The 27,342-nt window shown below is 34.9% G+C and overlaps 2 protein-coding genes and 1 pseudogene across 3 annotated transcripts; 2 read left to right on the forward strand and 1 right to left on the reverse strand.

The window, feature by feature from the left end:
* Positions 1–1,785: 1,785 nt before the first annotated feature.
* On the reverse strand, positions 1,786–3,032 carry LOC143632737 (large ribosomal subunit protein eL13z-like; annotated as a pseudogene). Its single transcript, XR_013153566.1, has 4 exons — positions 3,003–3,032; positions 2,898–2,957; positions 2,150–2,308; positions 1,786–2,057 (listed from the first exon to the last, which is right to left on the reverse strand). The product of XR_013153566.1 is annotated as a large ribosomal subunit protein eL13z-like (transcript).
* A 1,654-nt stretch (positions 3,033–4,686) lies between these two features.
* Positions 4,687–5,968, forward strand: LOC143632738 (uncharacterized). The gene is made up of 3 exons (XM_077101170.1): positions 4,687–4,827; positions 4,978–5,042; positions 5,383–5,968. The coding sequence occupies exons 1-3, from the start codon at positions 4,687–4,689 to the stop codon at positions 5,966–5,968; spliced, it is 792 nt and encodes a 263-aa protein (XP_076957285.1).
* A 7,292-nt stretch (positions 5,969–13,260) lies between these two features.
* Positions 13,261–16,524, forward strand: LOC143632723 (putative carotenoid cleavage dioxygenase 4, chloroplastic). The gene is made up of 2 exons (XM_077101157.1): positions 13,261–14,681; positions 16,085–16,524. Exons 1-2 carry the CDS (start codon positions 13,261–13,263, stop codon positions 16,443–16,445), a joined length of 1,782 nt encoding a protein of 593 aa, XP_076957272.1. The 3' UTR covers positions 16,446–16,524.
* The last annotated feature ends 10,818 nt before the right edge of the window (positions 16,525–27,342 follow it).

Genomic DNA, 27,342 nt, shown 5'->3' on the forward strand with positions numbered 1-27,342 from the left:
CATTGTAAACACTTAAAATTATTTATACATAAATTCATTATTTTCGTCCAGCTTTTTTTTCGGCCTAAAATTTTCAAACTCAAAATGGCAAAAACCAAGAAAACCGAAACCAAAATGAAAATCGAAAAGCTGAAACTGAAAAAAACCAAAACCGGGTGATTTCAAAAAATCAAAAACCATAAGTTTTGGTTTTAGCCCAAAACCACACCACACACACCCTAACTTTTGTAAAGAGAAACTACACCAATTTTTCAACCATCAACATTTAAATATGGATTTATCATCCAGAGATGCTCCAAATATAAAATAGATTGTGTAGTGTTGGTTGTGCTTTCCAGAATACTAAAACGAGCCAAATCATTTCTCGTTTTTCATAAACATTAACATGACGCAAGAATAGGGACATGATTTGAAATATCTCAACTTATACGGGTATAGGATATGAGATTGGTTTTAAAATATTTTTTTAGAGGCATGACACATCACTTGATACATAAATAGTTGTTTACCTGAACCATACTTGTAAACATTTTCTTTACTTTATGATCGTGTGATTGATATAAAATTTAGCAACTTAACTGATATACTTGATACCTATCAGGTAATAATTATCGATGAATAGAAATATAGGGGTGATTGATCCAGACAGCATTGAGAGAAGCCATTTACAACTCTAGGAAGTGAAGGTTTAAGGTGTTGGTAATACACTATTACCGATTTACCATCAGATATATTTTAGACTTCATCTATATAATATATTAGAGTTTAATATATTACAAAATTAATGTATTAGAGGTTAAGTATTAAGAAAAACTATATTAGCATTTATCGTATTGAGATGCTATTTCGTTCTTGTTCTATGAACACCTGTTGGTTACGAGTTTCTTAGTATTATCTTTACTACATAAAGAAATATCTACTAAAAGTATAATGAACACAACTACTTTCAACGGCAAGATCATATACTCTGTTTTCTTTCAGTTTCAACTGATTTAATTATCATCGAGCTTATGTTTTCAATTGATTTAGTTATCTTGAGCTTATGTAGCTCAAGATCAAAGAACTTTGGAGTTAATTGGAATAAATGGTATATAAATCTAGAAGTCACGCACTATATATGCTTGTGTTTGGTGACTAACAATTACTAGTCCCCTGTTTTAACACAATAGCGTCTTTCAAAAAATTTTAGTACAACACCGCCTTTCAAAAAATCTTGTGTTCAAGAACATCTATATGAAGAAGACAATCAAAAGATGTGTTTTATTTGATGCTTATCCCTCCAGTAATTAACTGACTTATACCCTGGCCCCAGTGTATTTCTCTCATTTCATGAAGTCATATTTTACTGTCACCTACACTGGTCTTGTCAATTACAACAATATTACCACTTCTTAGCTACAATAAAACATTTATTATTGTAGTGCAAAAACAAAATTGTTTGCTGTGTTTAACCACTAGATTTACACATCTTGCATATGTGAAAAATCCAGTTATGCAGCTAGTTCAAACCTCAAAAACTCTTTCAATAATAGCACTCATTTTAAGTTTCAAACTTTATACAAAAACCCATCAGCATAATGCAAGATAAAGACTCTTTAAGCCTTAAAAACTCTTTCAATAATAGCATTCATCTTAAGTTTCAAACTTTATACAAAAAACCATCAGCATAATGTGAGATAAAGACCATGTAGATATAAAATCCAAGACAAAATTCAAAATTATGTAACAATCAGTTCAAATCATACAACGAAACATACCATAATCCAAACTAAAAACATAACGAATCCAAAGACATATCACCAAAACAAAACAACCAACAGCAGATAATTAACCTCTTACTTCTTCTCTTCCTTCTCGGCCTCGGCCGCCGTCTTGAGCCTTGCACCCAAGTGCCTCTCGTTGGTCCTCTCGAGACGCAACTTAGAGTAGGCATTAAACGCCTTCATCTCCTCTGTCACCTTCACCAACTCAGCTGCTGGCTTCTCCCTGACAATCGGCAGCACTGGTCCTTGAACCTGGGTGGCGTTTGCAAGCTCCTCGGGCGTCGAGTCACCAGCCTGCATCAAAATAAATAGTGGGTCCCAAATGTTTAATCTTGCAAACTCAAAACAGTTAAAAAAAATATAATGATTTAAAAATGTTGGCTCACCTTAATCTACCTGGCTCTTCTTGGGAAAACAACCAATTTAGCCTTGTATGTTTTCAACCTCTGGACATTAGCTTGAAGACCTTTCAATGAGCGGTTCCTGCGACGGTGGTCAACAGCAATGCCAATGGTAGGAGCAAGTTTCTTTGGGATACCTGCAGCCTATTTAACAACACACAAGTTTAAGACAAGGTTGCCCAATGAAGTTACATTAAACTTAATGTTTGAAATGCAATAATAGAGGTGCACAAAACCAAAAAAACCAACTCAAAACTAAAAAACTAAACTAAATTAAAAACCAACAGTTTGGTCTTGATTTTTAGTACAAGCCGAAATACGGTTTTGGTTCGGTTTATGCTTTGTAAAAAGCAAACCGAAAAAAACCAATTTGTTGAATTACTTTTTCACTGAATCCTCTATGTTTTATAAACTTGGATATTTGTTTTATTTTTAATGTTAATACTTAATAGGTTATGTTTTGTCAATTTAAATGAGATTAAATCATTTCAAATGTAAGTAACTATAATTAAATCTTAAATTCTAGACCAAAAAATACAATTTTCTGTCAATTAACAATTTTTTTAAATAAATAATAGGCCCAATATAACATATCATGGGTCAAATATCTTTGGCCTGAAAATTACTATCCCAATTAGCAAGACCGCAAAACCTGAAGCCAAACGGTTTTGTAAAAACAAAAAACCAAAAGTTATAGCCATAGCACTAACTGAAAAGTGTAAATTAAACAAACCTTCAACTCATCGAGAGAGAATCCACGGCCCTCGTGATGCTTCAAAGTTTGACCATGGACCTGGGGAAAACCTTAACAGCCTTAGCTTGTCTAGCTGTAATTTACATATAACATTAGGTGCGACACAAAAGCCATTGTAAAAATTAATACAAAAGGAAACAATCTGAAAGTTTGTTCCTTGTTTTGCGAGAAGGCTGGTTAAACCATGTTTTGATCAACGGTCCTGATTCGTTTGCTTATTGGGCTTTTATGGCCCAGGGCTAACATATCATCCAAGCAGAGTCGAATATTAATTGACACACGGCCCAATAGAAAAATTATTATTATTATTATAGTAGCATGGTTTTATAGACTGCAAAGAAACAAGATGAACCATTCATTACTTGTTAAGAGTTGAATGTATAATAGAGTAAAATATTTATTGCACAAAAACTAACACACCACCACCTTTTTACAGATAGTAATTCCAATTGATGTATTTATAACAGTTTGAATGGAGAAAATTGACACATAAATTTTCCATGTTATTCACATCAATGGTAATTGTCTTCACCTGGCATGCGCTAGTCAGTATATGGTTTGGGTACCATAATAAGTTTGTCATCGGTAGTCTATAATTGGTGGTCTGGATCATAGTATCTCGGAGTAACTATGATTGTTGATCCCAAACTACCCCATTTGGACTTAGTCCATTTGTGTGTGGACTTGAAACGTCGTGTTAGTTAGCAACTGGGGACAATATTATTGTTAGGGGTGTGCACGAGTAGATTTGGGTCATTTTTGACTCAAACTCTGAACCAAAATATGATTTTTAGGGTCTTTTAAGACAGTTTGTTTTCGATTCAATATGCTATTTTCGGGGAAAAACAACTAACAAACATTATGAAGTTAGAGCATTTTCAACCGATCCTCTATCCCCATCTCTATAATTATACTAAAACATATTACATTTATTTATTCCGTTTAATTAAATAATATTTTTTTTTGTAATTCATTCATTACAGTTTTCTCTTTCAACCCTATAATTTAAAAAAAACACCACACTTTTTCCAAATTTACAAAAAAAAATAAATAAATTTTCTGACCACTCAAAATCTCACCTTGTAAACTCCTAGAACTGGTCAAACCCTTTGAAACAAAACAAACCCTAAAATTCAAAATTTTCAGTCATTCACTGTAAGAAGAAGACGACGACGAAGAAGAAGAAAGGAAAAAAGATGGGGAAAAAACCCTCAAATTCGACACCAGAGATACACGGAGCAGGTGATGTGGTTGCCGTACAGACGATTATCAGCTCTAATCCTCTGTCTGTTAACTCCAGGACCCCGTATCCTCTTCTCTACTCTCACATTTACTTAAGATAGTTTTCAACTTCAATATTTGATCGTAATGAATTGGATGTTTAAAAACTGAAGGGGGTGTTTAGGATTTTGCCTCTGTGCTAATTGTCAATTACAGGCCCAGTAAGATAATACACTTACACAAGCTTTTTGCTTATGCATCTAGGTTGGGCACTTTAAGATTAATCGTCTGTTTTCGGTACTCTGTACATAATCTGTATGCTTCTTGTAGTCGTTGCGTTAAGTTATTATGCTCTTCTTGTTGCCCTATACTACACTCCATCTAGCTAGGTTTGGATGTTAGTTTGTTCTTTTCGGTTTGGCGGGGCACGCTTAGTGATAATAGAGTACTCGTAGTATTTTATTTGTCTATGAAATCTACTCGTTTGCTTAAATTCTTGATTAAATGCTTTACTGTCCTACACCTTCTAAAGCATGCCCGCTCTCCAATGACTATTGAACGGCTTCAAATGCCTATTCTTGGAGGTAACATACTAGCTTGCTATCTTTGGTTGACCGAGCCAATGCAATTTATAGCGAGTCCAATATATGTGGACCCCGGGAAAGCATCCCTACTTGTAACAGATCAGGTGAGTTTTCAGGTATTTGTTTTCTTAGAAGTTAGCTGCTCATTTTTATCATTTTATATGTGTTTGGACCCCGGGAAAGTATCCCTACTTGAATTATAAGGACTAGGCGGCTGTTTATACATTGAGACAACTTCCTTTGACATTTTTTAGTCTAACCGAGCAATGATAGGCAAGAAATTATATTGCAGAGAATTTTCGTTGACTAATACTACAAGGTAAATTTTAGGAAAACGGCTAATCTAAATATCTCCTCTCGAACATTAATAGTTGTACTTTTTCAGGACAGTTCAGTTTTATAAATACTGTTACATGATGGTTTAAGTTGACTCTCACATACTATCAAGAATTGATGTAGATTGTAGGCTTTTTTTGCATTAAAGTCCCACTTTGGATGAATTTTGATCTGTTTTCTTCTAAGCTATTTGGTTTTTCTTTGTTTTGTGCTTTAGAGCTAAGGCGTAACCAAAATTGACTGATTTGTAGCTTCCTGGGTTAAGCTTGCTATTTAACGAATGTGTTTTGTTCATTTCCTTAATTAAACATGTAAACCCCTAGATTACATTTAGCAGCATGGGCTGGTCAAACACAGGTGGTGAACATCCTTTGCAAAAACAAGGCAGATATTGGTGCAGCCGCCATGGATGACATAGGTGCAATGCACTTTGCTGCTCAAAAAGGCCATTTAGAAGTTGTTAGGACCCTTGTTTCATCCGGGGTCACTGTAAAATCCACAAACCGTAAGGGCATGACTCCACTTCACTATGCCGTGCAAGGATCCTATACTGATCTCATCAAATACTTGGTTAAAAAAGGCGCAAACATAAATATTAAAAATAAAGCCGGGAAGAGCCCGCTTGATCTTGCAACCACTGATGAGATTCGTTCATTGTTAACGAGCCCTGTTGAAGCAAAAGAAAACGATAAGAATGGAGCTGAGTCAAAGAATGATGGTGGTCAACCGCAGGCGGTTTCTGAAGGTCAAACAAAGGGTTCTGAAAGTGACGATGGGAAAGAGGACGTGTCTAACAAGAGGAAGGTTGAAGATGATGCAACGAATGAGGCAAGTGTAGGAACTAAGAAGGCAAAGGTTGCTCTTGGTCATCTTCTAACATCAGATGATACACAAGCAGAGGATGATTAGGATATTTGTCTCTTCATACTAATATTGTATTTTTGGTCTTTTAACTCATAAATCTTTAAAAAAATGTAACGTTTTGAATTTTAGTTTTCGTGGTTTTATTTAATTAACTTTCTTTAGTTGCTGAAAAACTCTCATAACATGTGTTGAATTTTAAACAGAAGAGTCTTTCATCACAAAGAAGGAACATTTGCCATTACAATAATCAACATTGTCATTACATGGTTTTGTCCAAATATATCAATGAAACATTACAAAAGATGAACAATTATCGCCCTTAATAATCTTAAGGCTGGCAGAACAAGATTATTCTTTTCTTGCGTATTTCAGCTTCTAAACTGATCACTTCGCTTTCAAGTTTGTTTTTTCCAATCAATTCAAAATGCCCCGGAATAATTTCGGTTGATTGTGGGCACATTGGTGGGTTAACCCGACCGATCAATCAACAATCTGACTTCTTCAAAACAAACAAATTATCAAGTAGAGTAGCATCTACTATGCATTCACCCTTCAATTATCTCTTGGATTTTGCCTTCTTCGTACCTATCAGACGAGTTAATTCATTCACTTTAATCGCCTCCATTGCGTAATCTTCCACACATTTTTTTAAATAAATTAATAATGTAAGTTTATAAAAAAATTATTAGAGTTCATACACCTTTTTAATAAAATTATTTCATTAAATTTTAATACATATTGATATACACATATTCAAAAAAAAATTAAAAATATATACACTAGACTTTAAATGGGTAATCTATATCCTTCGCATGCCACTTATGAGCTTACAGACGCCCTGAGTGCGAATTGTCTAACCCCACCATGACGCCCTTTACCATCTTGCACCAATGAAAACTTGTATCCCCTGTTTCACAATACCTGTAATCGATCACCCGCTTCTAAATCATCAAAAAATCACCATCGTCAGCCACCCTGCACAAACACCAACACCTAGTGGCGTGTGTCTATTATTATTATTATTTGGATAAGGGTGGGATAGAGAGGAATGGGTTGGGTTAAATTGGGTAAGTCAACGAAAATAATAAATGATGAAAGAATAACTTGAAAGCTAATGAAAATTTCTTATCTTTAAAACTTAAATTAGAATTTTCGAACACGCTAAATTAAATCTAATACTAGAACACATTAATTCTGCTACATATGATGCGAATATTATTAGTCTATCACATTTACACCAAGTTTAATTTCAGTAGCTTTTATAAGACGTGTTTTTTAAAGTAAAGGCAGGCCATGCTAGAAATGTAATTTTAATTAAAATAATAATTTATCTTGAAAGTAAAGAATACGTTACCAGCCAACTTGGATAGATAAATGGTTTACATGGTGACATTAATTTATTTAAACTGCGACAACGAGAGTGGCCCACAATAACATGAAAAATCAAAATTTTGTGGACATATTTCTAGTTCATGAATATGTGGAGCGTGGGTTTCTTCAAAAAATAAATATCTGTAAGATTGATGAAAAGACAATATTGGAATTAAAATATTTTTGTTTATTGATTAAATCATTTGTAAAACCGGATATTATCTTATCTTTTTCTCTTCACTACTAAGAAGGTGATGGTCGTTTTTTTAGAGGTAAAATGCTTGTAGTCTGTGAACCATATCTGTAGAGATTTATAGAAGAAGAAGTAGACCAAACCTTTGCAGTCTGCAAGAAGAAAACTGTTTGTTTTTTAACGTCTGTAGATTGTTAAAACAAACTGGTAGTGGTATAAAAACTGTGGTAGTGGATAGTGGTGCTACTGGATGGTGATAGTGGTAGTGGTGGGTGGTGGTGGCGGATAGTGGGTGGTGGGGGACAGTGACAGTGGTAGAAGGCGGTGGTGGGTGGTGGACATTGGTGGTAGACAGTGGTGGTGGCGGATGATGGGTGGTGGGTGGTGGTGGTGGTGGTAGGGGCGAACAGTGGGTAGCGGTTGACGGTGGTGGTGGCGAACGGTGGGTGGTGGTAGATGGTGGTGGTGGCGAACGGTAAGTAGTGGTGGACAGTGAGTGTTGGTAGGGTGTAGTGTTTTAACCTTCTGCAGACCTTAGAAGATCTCAGAAGTGGAGGGGCCAAGTCTGCACCAAGAAGAGTTTGCGCGGACGTTTTGTAATATTTCGGATCTTTTGTAATCATATTTGTAATTGTTTTATCAATTCGGGGACGTGATTCAGATCTTTATTATCAATGACGTCATGCATTTATAAGTATTTGTTGATGTATTTTCATTTTATATTCTTTGTGTTATTTAAACTTACCATTTCTTGCTTAAAAACTCTTAAAAATGCCAAAAAAATGACATTTTAGGAACATCAGGGACCAAAATGGACAAAAAGGAAAGATCAGAGTAACCACCACATCGCGTCACGTGACGTGGGAGGCTATGTTTGGTCGCGTGGCGCGACCAGACCATGAGATCAGCAAGCCTTTGTTATTTTAAGTCTTAATCTCGTGTTTTAATGCTAAATCGCTTATTTTTGGACCAAATCGTGTGCTTTAAACTCCAAGAAAACCCTCCTAGAATTAGTAGATGTCCACATACATTAGCCCCTTCCTCAAGAACGAATTTTGATTAATTTTTAATTGATTGAGTTATCTTAAACGAGTTATTTGATTAAAATTAGCCTTTGTTTATGGTTTTATGGTCTTAAATCTTGTATTGATGGGATGCTTTAAGGTTCCTGGATCCATCGGGTCTTTATGCGGTTTATCATCTGGGTATTCATTTCGATGAATATTTAAAATTGCTTTAAAAAGTGAACCCGTAGTCTAAGCTGCTTTATAAGTCATTAAACTTGATCGCATAAGTACTTATGTACTAAATTCATTACTGACTTGATCAAAATCCGCTGTTAGACATACATTGTCCCCTTGCTCACGTCTTATTACCATTAAGAAGCAGACTACAAGGGACACAGTGTATGCAAGCCGACAGATGAAATCGTGCATACTCATCCATGGGAAAGGACCTTAGGGTATTGCTTGATAACGGGGGTATGTCTTGTAGTGGTGATTATTTGCTTATATGCTTAAAAATGAAAGTCTTTTAATCTTCTGATTCTAAGATTTAAGTCAAGTTGGAATGACTGTGTAAAAATCAAATTATGTCTGAATCAAGATTAGAACTGATAAATCTTGATATCTTATGCCTAACTGAACCAATTAAAAGTATCACAGAAGTTCCTGAATCATTTGTTTGGAAGATTTAGGTGGACAACAATATCAATGACTGACTTAACACCAGTCATAATAAAAGCTAAAAATAAAACTGTGATGGAAGGACAATTTGGTCAATATAATTCCCTGCTCAAACTCACAAAAATATGTAAATTGTTTAAATGTTTGTAAATAGCTTTGAATTTCATTTGATTACTTGTTATTGTTCTTATTTGAAAAACCAAAATGATTTTATTTATGATTTAGTTTTCGACTTTTTATGTGCGGGTGAACTATCTCTGGGGTTTTCATGAACAATGAAACTTGTTGTATTTCTCAAATCAAATCAAAAGAAATCAAAACGTTTATCTGTTTTATTCAAGGTCATTAATTTGGACTTGATAAACAGTGAATTTTCAAAATGAGCTTATTTAAGTTATTGATTTGATGTACAAGGACATTAATTTGTACTTGGGACATCACATTAGTGTGAATTGCATGAATTTTCAAGAATCATTTAGACATACTTATGCAACGCATAAGTCATATAACTTATGCGGGGCATAAGTTATGCGCCGCATAAGTTTCTGACTTATGCGCCGCATATGTAGAGGTTTATACTAAACTTATCCGTCGCACATACAAACAAAATGGTTAAGTTGGTGTGCTGACAGATGCGGATTATTATGCAATAAAAGTCACAATTGAAACAGTGATAAGCAGTTGAGAGTTATGAATATTGCTATTAATAGATATTTCTTTATATAGTAATCTAGTTCTGTCAATCTCAATCTATATGAAATTTTAGCTAGCATATCTGCAGGTCTGAGTTATAACACCATGTATTAATTCTTGATATATAATTGATTGAATATGTTTAAAGAATGAAGTGTCTTGTATTCAAATAAAAATTTCAGTTTTTGATACAATTCTGATGGTCAGAGTCATAAGTTCTTAGATCTTGATGTAAACTGAAATTGAGGATTTTCGTTGATATATACAAGAGTCATATTTGTGATTGATCAACTTATCCGTAAACATATCATATCCGGAGCCTAAATGTATAACAAACACTTATACGGGACTGTTTTGTTTTTGCAGGTTTAAAAGATGATGGCTGATGAAGAAGATGATCCTGATGAAGATGAAAATATGTTGAGAGAAATGAGAATTCTAGAATTTACAAAGAAAGAACAAGTTTCTATTTTCCAATATCATATTTTGTTAAGCATCTTCATAAGCACATAATGGAGGAAAATATCACAGATCAGATATATATATAATCTGATCATATTTTACTTACTGAATCTTCTGGTCGCTGTCAACACTACATCAGTAGATGACCACTTATAATTTCTAAAGAAAATTTTGATGTATAGTTTTTCGAAAGATAGATCTAGCTATATCCTAGGGAGAGTCTTTTAGATCATATACGTCTATAGCTAGGATCTATATTAGGTAGTATGCTAAATTGTCAATTGTGTTGAATGATTAGCGTATAAGTCGCCATAGGACTGCATATGTTATGCAGCGCATAACATATGCGCCATATAAGATATACGCCCTATGTGATTTAATGTGAAACCTATAAATAGGTGATCTTATGCGCTAGTAGTAGCTTTTAGGTCATTCATTTCAGTTGTTAGAGAGAGAAAGTGTCCAAACTGTCTATCTTGTAATCGTTTGTTATTATCAATGAAATATGAGCTTAATGTTACTTGTGATGTTCAATCTCGTTGTTTTCCGCATTTCGAGACATAAGCGGTAACCATTTCCGATCCTAATCAATGTCTACATCATTCCTATCATCCCCTTTCATCACACGATTCAGAAAGCTGTCATGCAGATATGAAATCCAAAACTTGAGTGTTTTTGTAAGAAAATGAACGTGTTTGTTGTGTTTGCTCGTTTATCTTCTAAAAGAACATAAATGAACGAATGTAATGTTAGGTTTCAGTGGTGATCAGTTAAAATTTTGTTTATTAAAACCGGTTCAATAAACATGGCAAATAATAATTAATCTCATTAATTAATAATTATAAGCAGCGAAAAGTAATCATATCAGTACCGAAACTAAACCAAACAGGATCCGGATACCAACAATACGAGTACGAGTCAAACAATAAATATATAATTAAGACTAACGATATATTTAAGTTTATCTCGGTTAATAAATAACCAGTTGAGACACCGAAGGCTAACGAACTGAGCTAGGTGACACAACAAGACCAACGACCAATGGTGGCGGTGTACTACGGCAACACGGGAGCGATGGTGGAGTGCGGCGGAAGCTGGAGGCAGTGGCGGCTTGGCATCGGCAGCTGGGCACAGTGTCTGGAGGCGGTGTGGCGTCCGGCGGCGATGGCTGGACGGGCGGCAGCGGTGAACAGTCGCCGGCGATGAAGGGGTGGCGGTGGTGGAGTTGACCGGCGGCTAGGGTATAGGAGGAAGGAGTTATGGACTTGTATTAGGATTAAGGTTAAGGTTATAAAATATCATATATTTATATAGAAAAAAGTGAATATGTGGCTGTTAAGTACCTAAGCTTAAACGTGAAACCATCAAAACAAACGTAGTTTTGATTAAAAACTAGTTAAATCTTAATTTAAATTCCTATTTTATGTGCAAAGAAAATCATTTTATTTATTTTGTTCCTGTTCCATCTCCACTAATTTAGGAAAACTTCATAAATGCCTAATATCATTTGTTGATCATAAGCAGCTATGTCTAGCAATTCATCTTCTTCAATTTGCAAATCACAATTGATCTTCAATTACCCGGGTTACAAATTCAGTCTGATCTTGAAATTCTTATCCGATCATCCCTAACTTGATTACGATTCATGTCTAGACTACTCTTTGATAAAATCAGGATTGTTTTTTTTTTTAAAAAAAAAAGGCTTGCAAACTTCGACTGATTGACCATATAGGTAAACCAATCACGCGTTTTGATCAATATGATTTAAGAACTATTTACGACGACATGTAATATCAATTTAATTTCAGTTTTTAATGCCCAGATGTGGTTATGAAGAATTTTGTTTTGTGCATTAGAATTAGAATGGATGTGATGAATTATTTATGAAGAATGGATTATGTGTATCATCAGGAAGTGATGAATTATAATTGAATTAGAGCATCATTGGGATCAAGAGAAAACCTTGCCTGGCGTGTGCAATTTTGTTTGCACATAAAAATAGGAATTTAAATTAAGATTTGACTAGCTTTTAATCAAAATTACGTCGTTTTGATAGTTTCACGTTTAAGCTTAGATGCTTAACAGTCCCATATTCACTTTCCCCATTTATATAACCCTCAATTAAGTTTAACTAATCTAATTAGTTATAAACCCAATGGACCAATAAGTCCATGTCTTGCTCCTAGTTCCTTGTAATTTTATCTTGCTAAAGTGTCTATCTCGGTTAACTAACTTAAGCGGGTTTATTGTTCATTACCTTATTGCGTAACTCTCACGGGTCATAACCCGATTTGCCGTATTAACTTACCCGAACCGGTCCATAATTCCAACGCGTAAATGTCAAACATAAACAAATATAAATGAAACAACCAATAGCGAACAAAGAATATAAATTAGTTGACAGATTTCTCGAGACTTGGTTCTAAAATTTGATTTGGATGATAGGTTGATGTATGATAGACCAATTCATATTGCTAATAAATAACTAACTTAATTTTAACATATATGTAAACGAACATAAAAAAATCAAACCAAACATGTTTCATATTCACTCAAATGAAGAAGATTGAGTAAGCATTTGGTTCATTTACATCCTTGCATCTATAATATCTTGTCATTTGTATGAATGAAACATATTAGCCAAATGAAGTCCATTTAAAATTATAATATACTTGCAACATTAATATATATATATATATATGCGCCCTCATAACCACATTTAAGATCTCTGGTAAATAAAACAACTAGACAAAATTTGATACAAAAATATCCGTAGAATCATAAATATTTTCATGAATTTTGTATGGATACAACAAATTACTGAAGGAATAATTGCAAATATCGTAGTAGGGAAGTATTTCGTATGGTTGATGGGTTCTTTTCAAGGTTTTGCTATAAAAACATGTGTCTAACAATATGTGGAATCTCATTCAATGGATTCTCTTTCCTCATCTTTCATTTCAATCTTTCCTCGACCAAATCCAACTGTTTCCCACCCATCGCCACCACCATCGACGTCACCGTCTATTTTCAGGGTTTCAGCGGTTAGAACCGAAGAAAAACCACAGATTACCGTCGTCACCACCACCACCACCACCAGAACTAAAAAGCCAACAACCTCATTGACGACTATCAAAAAGCGTGAAAGTTCACTGGTTGTGGCGGATCAGTCACTACCCGCAACCCTCTTCAATGCTTTCGATAGCATTATTAACAACTTCATTGATCCGCCAACTAGGGTATCGGTTGATCCCAAACATGTTTTGTCGGATAACTTTTCGCCCGTTGACGAGCTCCCTCCGATTGAGTGTGAAGTCATCGAGGGCGCTCTTCCAAGTAGTCTAGACGGTGCCTACTTTCGTAACGGTCCAAACCCGCAATTCCTCCCCCGTGGGCCCTACCACCTCTTCGACGGTGACGGCATGCTCCACGCGATTCGTATATCAAATGGAAGGGCTACGTTGTGTAGCCGATATGTGAAAACGTATAAATATTCGATAGAGAAAGAAGCGGGATTCCCAATTATCCCAAATGTGTTTTCAGGGTTTAATGGTGTGACCGCCTCTGCTGCACGCATGGCAGTTACAGTTGGCCGATTTTTGGCAGGCCAGTTTGACCCTACAAAAGGTATTGGTCTAGCCAATACTAGTCTGGCCTATTTTGGCAACAGGCTTTTTGCACTGGGAGAGTCAGATCTCCCATATGCCGTCAAGCTCGCACCCGATGGTGACATTGTCACTCTCGGACGCGAGGATTTTGATGGCAAGCTATTTATGAGCATGACTGCTCACCCAAAAGTGGACCCCGTAACGAAAGAAGCTTTTGGCTTTCGTTACGGCCCTGTTCCTCCGTTCCTAACATTTTTCCGTTTCAACGAGAACGGGGAAAAACAAGCAGATGTGCCGATCTTTTCAATGACGAGCCCATCGTTTCTTCACGACTTCGCCATATCCAAAAACTACGCCATTTTCCCCGAGATCCAAATCGGGATGAGCCCGATGGAGATGCTCAGGGGAGGGTCCCCAGTCAGTGCGGACTCTGGGAAGATACCGCGGCTCGGGTTAATCCCTCGGTACGCTAAGGACGAGTCCAAGATGAAGTGGTTCGAGGTTCCGGGGTTTAATGTGATACATTGTATCAATGCGTGGGAGGAAGACGGCGGAGATACGGTGGCGATGGTGGCACCGAACATATTATCGGTTGAACATACGTTGGAAAGACTGGATTTGATTCATGCATCAGTTGAGAAAGTTAAGATTAATTTGAAAACTGGGATGGTATCTAGGCACCCACTTTCAACTCGGAATCTCGATTTTGCTGTCATTAATCCGGCCTTTGTTGCCTCAAAGAACAGGTTTGTTTTTTTTTTAGGGGTTGGTTAGTTATTAACATTATAAACACAGTTTTTAAATTATTTTATTAAATTAAACAACGTTAAATTGTTGCATAAGATAATTTATTTTTGTTTCTTGAATTGCAAATTTAAGGCATTTATTTAAATATTGAATGAATATAAATGTTTTAAAAACTGGTGGCACAATAATGAGTATATAGACAAAAAGGGGAGAAAATAATTATTACATAAGATAATGTTTCCATCTTTCCTACTGCCTAGAAGATATTTTTAAAGAATATTATTGGTTGGGTTTACATAAAAAATTTAATTTTTCTAGAAAGGCTAGAAATGACAGTATTTTGTTTCACTATTTTAATCTTAAACCCTATTTAATTTATCTCGAAAACGGACTTATGTAAATCTCAAAAATCTATTTACATCTTCACTCATCCTCTATAACCACCACCACTCCACCATCCATCGCTACTACAGCCATCATCGACCGCACCACCTACCCGGAGAAGTCACCAGGACTTTTCGCAGGAAAAGTTATCAGAATTTTCGTCGGAAAAGTCATCGAAATTTTTTGGCCGGAAAAGTCGCCGGGAATTTTTGTAGGAAAATATTCGTCGGAAAAAGCACAATGGAAAACACTATTGAAAAATACAATATAAAAAAAATGAGAAACACAATTTGATAAAACACAATTTGTAAAAAAACTCACTAATTTTTTTTTATTTTTATATAACAATATGGTACTCATATAAAAGATTAAAAAACACTTGTTATTATGGTGATTTTGTTTTGTTTTTTTTTAAATCTCGTATAAAAAAGTTATTAATGTTTTAAAATGATGGAAAAATTAATATGTGTCTTGCATGTGGGGAGAAAAAGTCAATAAATGTTCTATCTCTATTATGCCCTTCCCTTTATGTAACACATGATTTCACCAATAAACTTATCTCAACCATCCATATTAAAAATAAATGGACTATATTACTTCGTATGCTTCCTACAAAAACCATATTTTCTATTATAACATCTATATTTTTTAATAACTAAATCATCTATATTTTTTTCACTTGGTTAGATATTTTTTCACTTGGTTAGATATAAAATTGGAAAATTTTGCATTATTTCAACGGCTATTATCTCTCGCTTTCATTTCTGAGTGTTTAAAAAATTTTAATACAAATAAATTAGTTTTTGATTGATCGATTAATTTTAGTACAAAACTAAAACATATATGAACAAATTAATATGATAGCTAGTTTTACTTATGAAGCATACTTATGAAATTCTGTGAGAAAAATTAAACGATTTAGATTTGTTTCTTCTGTTACAGGATATCACCATATATAAAATAAATGTTAGTTTTAGAATTAGTCTCTTAATATTGAGATGAGATACGAATCATGCAGGTATATCTACTGTGGTGTTGGTGATCCAATGCCTAAGATCTCCGGTGTGGTCAAGCTAGACGTGTCACTATCAGAAGTAGACCGTCGTGAATGCATAGTTGCTAGTCAAATGTTCGGCCCTGGTTGTTTCGGGGGTGAACCATTTTTTGTGGCTAGGGAACCAGACAACCCTGATGCCGATGAGGATGATGGGTATGTGGTCTCTTATGTGCATAACGAGAACACTGGTGAGTCGAGGTTTGTGGTGATGGACGCTAAGTCACCGACACTTGAGATCGTTGCTGCCGTGAAGCTGCCACAACGGGTGCCATATGGCTTTCATGGACTCTTTGTTAGGGAAAGTGACATTAACAAGTTGTGAAAGATGAATGATCCAAAATTACTGTAAAAAGTAGATGCTATAGATATTTTGCAGTCACACCCACATATATGCATATATACATGTATGTGTATATACATATTGCAATTGTGATCGAATCAATAATGTAAAACACACTTGGATTTTTCATGTAAAATATGTTCCGAGTATATATGGGAATTATTATTACTTAAGTATGTGTTAACGACTTTTGATGTTAAACTAGAATAAATAAGTTTGTTCTTAACTAGAAAATTAAGTCGTTAATTAAACTTTAGTAAATCGGTGATTAAGTTTCCCAAAAAGTAGTTTATCGAACAAATAGAGGCCAGTACCTCTTTAAACTTGAGTTCAACTCGTTTAGTATTATTTAGGAGAGCTCGAGTTCAACCTTTAATAAAATAGGTTATCGTCGATCGATCTCTAAAACCTTTGAATATCATGATAGTCATATATCCAAACCACACTTTAAATATTATATATACTTATTTTAAAGAAATTGAATCTTAATAATTCAAACTATTATTTATTGGGAGATAATAACTCATACTTAGACTTTGACCATTGATAACCGTTTCTTTCACTTATTTTTCAAAACAATCCTAGTAGCATAGTCACCATAAATTTTACACTTAGATTACATTTGATTTACACTCTATTTCACTAAGGTTTCTCTATTTCGTTCATAATCATCATTGTAAGAGAAATCAAGTGAAAATCAATTATAAATCTATTATGATTATGCTATTGGAATTGTTTTTTTGCAACAAAAGTGAAAGTTATGATTATTATTGGTTAAACTATAAACATGCCATATTATTGACCAACAGGTCATAGTTATGATTATGAAAATCTACTATTTCTATTTTTAACATAATTTGGTTTGGATAATTGTATCCTTTTCATATATATATTATTTTTTTTTAAACAAAATTTTTCAAATTATTAGTATTTTTTATAACAAAAAGTTGTTGGTGGAGATGCTCAAATAATTCGTTTGAATCAGTGTTGTTTCTTGATCACAAAATCCTTCATTGATTGAAAATCGTCCTATGATAACCATCTAAAGTTATCTTTGGTACGAGGTAATGAAATAAATGGGGGAATAAAATGAGCGTGGTAATGGAATAGACAAAATAATAAAGTAGATCATTACCATTCCATTATCTTGTTTGGTTACCATCTAGGAATAAAATTAATAATCATTTTATATTATTTTTTTAAATAGTAAACTACACACATATACTATTTTCATCAATTAATAGATGAAATAACATAACAATGATATATTAATATAAATAAAATTATAATTATAATTATAATTATAACAATAATAGTTATATTATAATAGAAAAGTAGTATCGATAACAAAATAATAATTATAATAATGATAATAATTATATTGTGATATAAAAAATAATATTGATAATAAAATAATAATTATGATATTAATTATTATTATTATTATTATTATTATTATAAATGACTTTCTTTCATTTCATTCCTTGAATGAATGAAAAAAAAACACGTTATCTCAAGGAATGAAAAAAAATGAAAATGATTACATTCCTTTAGAATGATCTATTTCATTGATACATGACAACCAAACATGCTTAATTCTATTTCTTTGGAATGATCCATTTTATTCCAACATCCATTCTTTTATACCAAACACTACCTAATAGTCTTGTGTAATTCTATTCAACAAACGCATCACAAAAATAATAATAATAAATACTAATAATAATAATAAATAATCTTAAAATTATCATATGATTTAGGTTTATGGGATTTTAATAATCCCTATTGACTGGTATTGGCCAATAATAACCCCTATTCATTTTATCACCGCCGGCGGTCCCAAATTTAAAAAAGTTGGCTCCCAATGGTCTCTCGTTAAAAATGACTTAACGGCTTTTCCGAATTTCAAACTAATGTTTTTGGGCTTTTGTTTGGAAATAGGATACGAGTCGATCGATGTAAAGTTTCGTTTGAAACGGTGCTCCAAAACGACGAAACAATGCTTCAATTCGGTTGTTTGAACTTACAATTAACAAAAATCAAGTCGTTTGGATCACCGTTTCTAGCTAAGTTTTACGCCAATCGACTCGCATCCTATATCGGAATAATAGTTTGAAATTCAGAAAAAAGTATAACTCCGTTAAATCATTTTTAACGGGGGACCATTGGGGGCCAACTTTCTCAAATTTGGGACCGCCAGCGGTGGTAAAATGAATAAGGATTATTATCGATTAATACCAGTAAATAGGGATTATTAAAATCCAATAAACCTTATGATTTATGTTGCAACCAATCAATCGTTAGATGATTGATTATATATGTGACGTGTGTTTTTTTTAGTCGGACTTTGTTCGAGTTTTTTATTATTTATTTATTTATTTTTTCTTGTTTTTTTATAACTCATATTGTAGAGTTAAAACTGACTAGTTATGCTAGAATTGGGTTAAAAGGTCGAAACTCAATATTGACATGCCTTGTCACCACATTTTTACGAAAGTAAATAGTGTAGATACTGTTTACCGTCAAATCTAGGTTAGATGATGTGAAAACCTAAAGAAGAAATCGTTTTCTTATTCAACTATTATTGTTTGTTCTTGTTTCTTTCAATAACCTAACCTCTTACTTCGAAACTCTAACGATAACAAAGATTTGAAATCCTAAACCTTTCGGTTAAAAATAAAGTAAACAAAATTGATGATGATTGATGAAGCAAAATCTATAGATTGAAATCTATCCAAATCTTACTGTTTTAAATACTTGTAAAACTTCATATTTATATGAGAAATATATAGCGTCATTATAAGTACATACTTAAATATTATACTTAATAAAGCTACTTAAGGCCTTAACTAGATATAAACTTTATAATTTTCGTACAAAATTGTAACATCTGGTCATTTGTACCATCAATATTGTTTGTTTTGCTTACGAAGAACTCACAGATTTGTTTTTGGTTATCCAGGTTAAGACTTCCCATGAGGTCACCTAGTGGTGCTCTCCTCACGTCCACCTGCATTCATTGATGATTTAAGTGTGCGTGTGTGTGTATGAGATACAAATTATAAAAGTGATAGGCCTGTGAGTCGGCTCGAGCTCGACAAGTGAAGTTTGGGCTCGGGAATTAAACGAGCTTACTTAAGGCTCGAGCGAGCCTTTTCACAAGCCGACCTTGAGTAACTCATGACTTGCTTAGCTCGTTGTATGTATAAATCTTACAGCCCGGTAAGGTTATATACGATTGCTTTTCTATTAGACCGTTCGATACGGTTTGAAAATTTTAAAGCCGGCCGAAAGATATGAAAAAACACAACCGTAAAACCAAACCAATGACCTGTTAGAAGGTTTCACGGCTTAAAACCGAACAATAAACACCCTGGCCTGGTGGGATCAATCCGAGTAAAATATCTTTTTTAATTTTTTGAATTCAACACGTGCTATGATTAATAAATTATATTAATAGGTTACCATAGAGTGAGTTTCAATCCTGGCCGTCCGATGTAAATCCAAGACTAAATATTAACCATCTGATAAGGACATCCAAGATTGAATATTAACCATATGATAAATAGAATCCAAGATTAAATATTGACCGGTCACAAAAATGACAGTTTCCATGGGAGTGGAGGGAGGTTTCATCACCCCTTTTCAGGTCGACGTGGGTAACCCTGATCATAGAGAGGCCAAGAAAAAGGATGCTTTAGCCATGTCCATTATTCAACAAGGTGTGCATGATCACCTTTTCTCTCGTATTGCTGCTGCAGATTCGGCTAAAGAAACATGGGAGACACTATGTGTGGAGTTTCAAGGAGATTCACAGGTTCAGTCTGTGAAACTCCAGAGCCTGTGATGTGAATTTGAAAACCTTAACATGAACGATGATAAGGCAGTGGGAGATTACTTCTCTAGGGTTATGGACAACGTAGGTAAGCAACGTTCCTACAATGAAGAACTCACTGATCAGAAAATCGTGGAAAAAATTCTAAGGAGCCTATCGTCAAGGTATGACTATGTTATTCCATCAATAGAAGTTGTCTTCGATTTGGCTGAAGTGACACCGGTAAAGCTCATGGGACTACTGCAGTCCCAAGAAAAACGATTGAATAACCGGGCACCTACCAGCAAGGTTACCAAGACGGCTGAACATTCGGATGAACATGCCCTCTCGACTATCCAAGATCAGGCCAAAGCCCCTATGGGTCGAGGTCGTGGTCGTTGTAATACTCGAAGAGGAGGAGGTCGAGGCAGAAGTACATTTGATAGCAACAAAGTCCCTCAATGTCACATCTGCAAAAAATACGGCCACATGAAAAAAGATTGTTGGTATAACGATGAGGCTCAAGTTCATCTCGCTGAAAATGAAGATCAGAGGGAGGAACCAAAAGCTGAAGATCAGCACTTGTTAATGACCTTGAAGAATCGGCTGAAGATCAGCTTCTCTTAATCGCGGTAACGGAAAAGTCAACCGAACCTAACAACTTATGGTTCATAGACTCTGGATGTTCAAACCATATGACTGGATCCAAAACAAGTTTTGTGACCATGGATGAGTCATTTAAGTTGGGTGTGAAACTTAGTGACAAAAAACACCTAGCTATTGAAGGAAAGGGAACAATCAAAATTTTCACAGGAAATAATACTCACAAGCTACTTGAAAATGTGTACTATGCTCCCAACCTTGAGTACAATTTACTCAGTGTCGGGCAATTGATGAAGAAAGGTATTCCATCCTCTTTGAAGATGACACATGCACCATTAAACTCAAAGGCTCTAATGTAAACATCATAGAAGTACCTGTGGCTGCCAACAATATGTTTGTAGTCGATGCTACATGCCTCATTGCCAAACAAAGTCAATCATTGTCAAAATAAGATGAAGAAACACTCAAGTGGCACAACCGATTCAGTCATTTGCATATTGAGGGGCTGAAGCAACTTCATGACAAAGGTATGGTTTCAGGACTACCAAAGATTATTCCAACAATACAATGTGAAACTTGTATTATAGGTAAACAAACTCAGAAACCACACCACTCAACATCATGGCGGGCCAAAGCAAAACTGGGACTGGTTCACACAGATGTGTGTGGACCAATGCAAGTACCCAGCCTTGCCTCGAGTTTGTATTATCTTCTCTTTATAGATGATCTCACTCGTATGTGCTGGGTGTACTTTTTAACCCAAAAAAGTGAGACCTTTGAGAAATTTAAGCACTTCAAAACCATGATTGAAGATGAAGCCAATTGCTCAATCAAGGTGCTCAAGTCAGACAGAGGTGGTGAGTATTGCTCCAAAGAATTTAACTCCTTTTGTAATGCAGCTGGGATAAAAAGGGAACTTACTATTCCCTACACTCCCTAACACAATGGTGTGACTGAAAGAAAGAACCGCACCATCATGAACTTGGCTCGTAGCATGTTGCATGGGACGCATGTTCCAAACTTCCTCTGGGCAGAAGCTGTATCAACTGCTGTTTACACGCTCAATAGGTCACCAACTAAGGCTCTTGTAAATCAAACACCAATGCATGCATGGTCAGGTAAAAAACCATCTGTTTCCCACATGAAAACTTTTGGCTGTGTTGCATACGGTTTAGTACCTCCTCAGTTAAGAAAGAAGTTAGATCATCGGTCTGAACGCAATATTTTTATTGGATATTCGGCCTTAAGTAACGGGTATCGTCTATATAACCCGGATACAAAAAGGTTCAGTACCAAGAGAGATGTTGAATTTCTTGAACATGTCAAATGGAATACTAATGTGGCATGTGCAGATAACAACTTTATATTCACAGACCCATTCCCATGTGAGACTACAGTGGATAGTACACCTACTTTTACTATTCCAAGCCCTACCAACATTTCACCTATACCCATACAACACTCAACCTCTTCTCCATCCACTAATCAAAACCCATCATCATCCACTCAAGCACCAGCAGCCTCTACAACCAATTTGAACCCTTCGAACCCTGCTGTCCTCAACGAAGAAAACCCTACACCTTGCAGATCAACCCGACCTCCTGCATGGATGACCGACTATTGCAGTGGGGAGGGTCTTTCAGAAGAAGAAACCGAGTTCACTTCCTGCCATTTTGCTCTAAACATCTCTGATCCCATTACCTATTACCAAGCTTCTCATGATGACAAATGGGTAAATGCCATGTAAAGTGACCTTCAAGCTATTGAGAAAAATGGTACGTGGGAGCTTATTGATCTACCACAAGGGTGGAAAACGGTTGGTGTTAAGTGGTTGTACAAAACTAAAGTTGGTGTTGATGGGCAGCCATTCAGACATAAGGCAAGGCTTGTGGCAAAAGGTTATTCACAACAACATGGTGTTGATTACTAGGAAACCTTTGCCCCAGTTGCCCGATTTGAAACCATTAGGTTGGTCATTGCTATTGCTGCTCATATGGGTTGGAGTGTTCACCAACTTGATGTAAAGACGGCTTTCCTCAATGGAGAACTAACCAAGGAAATTTATGTAGACCAACCTGAAGGTTTCATCTCCAAAGATCATTCAGAAAAGGTGTATAAGTTGCACAAAGCCTTGTATGGGCTTAAACAAGCGCCTAAGGCTTGGTACTCAAAAATAGATAGTTATTTTGCTAATCATAACTATCTAAAAAACATAAATGAGCCAACGTTATATACCAAGAAGACTGCAACAGGTAATATTATTTACATTTGTTTATATGTTGATGATATTATCTATACATCCTCCAGTGATGAACTCATGAAAGAATTCAAGCAAGGAATGCAAAACACCTTTGAAATGACCGAATTGGGACTACTACAGTTGTTCCAGGTCTTGAAGTCAAACAAACAACTCGAGGTATTTTCATGCACCAGAAAAAATATGCTCAGAACCTTATGGCTAAATTTGGAGTGGTAAGCAAGAAAGCAGAAATCACTCCAATGAATAGTAATGAAAAACTAAGTGCTCAAGATGGTGCAGAAAAAGCTAATGAAGAAAGCTTTAGAAGCTTGGGTGGGGGTCTTATCTATCTAACTCATACTAGGCCTGATTTAACCTATGCAGTTAATGTAGTTTCAAGATTCATGCAGAGACCTTCTAAAATTCATATGGGTTCAGCCAAAAGAATCCTTAAATATGTGGCAGGGACATTTGACTTTGGGCTTTGGTACACAAAGTCAAATCATATCACCTTGAAAGGTTATAGTGATAGTGATTGGGCCAGTAACATTGATGATCACAAGAGCCTTTTGGCCTATGTTTTCTCATTGGGTAGTGTTGCTGTATCATGGAGCTCAAAGAAACAACATACGGTAGCACTGTCCAGTACAGAAGCTAAATATATTGCAGCCTCCGGGGCCACTTGTCAAGCTATTTGGCTGCGTAGAGTTCTTGAAGATTTGGGTCTAGAACAGAAAATTCCTACTTTGATTTATTGTGATAATAAATCCACTATAAGTCTGTCAAAAAACCCGGTTCATCATAGTAGGTCAAAGCATATTGAACTAAGGTATCACTTCCTGAGAGAGATGGTTGATGAGAAGAAAGTGCAGCTGGAATTTTGCCGTACTCATGAGCAAGTAGCAGATGTTCTTACCAAGTCATTGACAAGGGAAAATTTTGGGTATTTCAGATCACAGCTGGGAGTGACACAATTTGAATCAAGGGGGTGTGATGAAGAGTGATTCAAAATGTTGCTGATTTGGAAGCTCAAAACGTGCATGGAAAGTTGAAGAATAAGTCATTAGTACATGTCCTTTACTTTAGAAGGTAGTTGCTTAATAATCGGTCAATAGGTTTATCCTTGTGACCGTTAGTTTGTTGCTTATTTTATGCATTTTCTTCTCTACTTAAAGTGCTGCAATGCGCAGCTTTCCATGAATCAGAAAATAGTTCATCAATTAAAAAGTCTGAGCTTTCATTCATTGTTTGAGTTTTGTTTTGTGTTTCTCTTATACCAATAGTTTAATGGCTGATGCTAAAAATCTACTTCAATATACGTTTTATTTTCTTGCAGAGATCAGCAGTCGTTGCAAGGTTAGCAAGTGAAGGAGACACAGTTGAAGTGATAAAAGTTGTGACATTTGCATCAGTACAATCCATTCCTTTCTTTCAGGTGAGTTTATATATATGCATTTTTTTTATTAAGAAATGATAGCAGATCTTGGTACTTTGATACTTGAATCTATAATGTTTCATGTTCTTGTATAGGGAGAAAATGAAATGCCAGATGGACTACATGAAATCAATTAAAAAGCTACAGTACAAGTGGATGAACATGTTAAACACTTCAGGCACATTTAGTTGATTGTTGACCTCAAGCCTGACTTTGACATACCAAGTAAGTAAATTAATTAGCTTTATAAAACAATAAGTGTTTTAGAATTGAAATGTATGTGATAAAACAGAAGGGCTGAGTATCTATACACAAATATGTGAACTTTGTTAATGTATTAAATACAAACTTAGTACACTTCACTAAGCTATTTTTGTTATATATTTACTACTAACCTTGGCATATACTCTTATGTGTTACTTTGGTATTGGGTTTTGTTTTTCATATCCATTGATGTAACAATGCAGTTAGAATAAAAAGAAGGAGAATTAGATCGAGCAATTACCAACGGTTGTGGAAACCAAATGGTAAATTGTCAATGCTATGAAAATCCTTTTAATATTCATTTTTAATGTTTTATCTTTTAACACACCACATTTGAGTTCGGATGCATTTTCCAGGATAAGAGTGGAAACCAAGCATTAAGATCTTGCAAAATCAAATATGGATGACTTTCATTCATCATATCTTATGTGCATATTGAATATAATCCCATGGGATATAGGTACTTATCTTTCTTTCAGTTAGTACTTTGACGCTGATTATTTGTTTAAATGTTTAATGCATCTTTATTCTTCAGAATATGCGATGGTTTTCACCGCGATATTGGCTACAACAGTTATTTGGGTTGCATGAATACCTTATTTCATCCATAGTGCTTTTGTCACCATGTTTGTGGTCACCCATCACTGAAAGTTTCTTTAAGATGAACCTTATTAGAAAGGTATTGTTTTTTTGTTTGATCTTAATCACCTCTTTTTAAAATGAAAAGCCTTATTAAATAAATTATGGTTTTTTTGTTTGATCTTAATCGTCTCTTTTAAAATGGAAAGTTTTATTAAATAAATTAAAGTACATGATTTTCACAAATATGAATCCCTGTTCTCGAGAGTCCCAATGGGGCTGTATTTGAATCACAATTTATTCAATTAATTTTTGGCTGTAAATTGTATAAACAGTTGCTTGAATTTTCTTTTCTTTTCTTATTATTTATTGATGCGCTTGAGTAGGCATTTGAATTTAAGGGTGATATAGACATATTGTTTGAATTTTCTTTCAAGTTTATTTTCACTTTCAATAGGCGCCTCACCACATACATTTCAAGGTTTTAAATAACTCTGAATTAAAATTTGAAACTTAATAAAATGAAGATTAGTCAGTTATAACGTGTATGTTATATGGTGATTCGGGAATGAAAGTTTTATGCAGCGGAGGATAGGGAGTTGATAATGTAACCTTCTTTTTTTTATGGGAAGACAATCCTAACATACGTGTAGCTGTTAAGGCATTCGGGATAAGGCCCGTGGTCCAGGTATGTGTGCGGGCTCATCGTCCCAAATTAGTATTGACTGTTAATGGGTCGGCTCAACATGGCCTGGCCCATTTGGGCAGATAGTAATACGCAATTGTTTAGTTTACCAACTCACTGACCTGTTCAGTTTACCAACTGTAACTGATATTAATGGGCTAGAGGTCACTTATTGGTTATGGAATTGTGACATTTTTTTCCAAATAATTTTCAGATGATTAATTAACAAGTATTTGCTTCGCCTCGTATCAAAATAAAGCCATTAGTTCCCAACTTCCCGTGCTTCTGTCAAATTCGTATGTCTCTCATGGATAAGGTAAATTAAATGAAGATTTTGTAGTTAAATATGGCTGTTATTTGTTGCAACACAAAACAATAATTCAAGGTAGAAAATTATTTGCAATTCTCCAAAAGTCAAAAGTTGCCTTTGTGTTAAGGATACAAATATCCAATATGTTGGGTTAATTTTTTTTTATAATTTATAATTTCATTTTTTTAAATTAAATTTGTGTTTGCACAAAATATGTCGACATCAATTGTTCATACCACTATTCAATAGTTATATTTATTGTTGTTTCATAAATATGCAGCATACACTGGACAAATACCTTTAAAAATAAGCATTGACTTTAAGAATATGATACAAAAACCGGCAAATGAAAAGGTGTTGAGCAAGGGATGAGCTCGAGTATGGTCGGTACCTATTCGGTATCGATTTTTTGAGGTTTCGGGATTGGTACAGTACCGGTATTTTTCCGAAAGTTTGCCTTTGGTACCGGTACCGTAAGTCCGCACCGAATAATTTTGGTACGGTACCGAGCTCATCCCTACATTGAAGGAGATGAAACTCACTCACCCAAAGCACTCCAATGGCTGTTTTCATCACTAATTCATCCCTAAACAAATTATTATAACTGCTTCTCAATGCTTGAGTGATAGTTTTTTAGCCTAGAGAAACATGGCAGATGCAAAATTGGGAACCACAGATGTAAACTAACTTTTTCATAATGTAGTTCTCTCCTCATCACATGGAGGGCACGTGAGTGTTCAAAATCCATACCGTTAATTCCATAAGAAAGTTCAAATAATCATAGAAGGAATTAAAGATCAAAACGCATACTAATAAAAAAAATGGATGAACAGAAAACGAACAAATCACTCAATAAAACCCTAAATTCAAATTGAAAAAGAACACACAAAAAAAAAGAATCGATGACCTTTACCACGTAATTACCTATAATCGAACAAAGAACAAAAGAA

Source organism: Bidens hawaiensis, unplaced genomic scaffold, assembly GCF_021521415.1.
Source record: "Bidens hawaiensis isolate Kalapana, Puna unplaced genomic scaffold, B.hawaiensis_p1.1 tig00006521_1, whole genome shotgun sequence".
NCBI classification, from domain to species: domain Eukaryota; kingdom Viridiplantae; phylum Streptophyta; class Magnoliopsida; order Asterales; family Asteraceae; genus Bidens; species Bidens hawaiensis.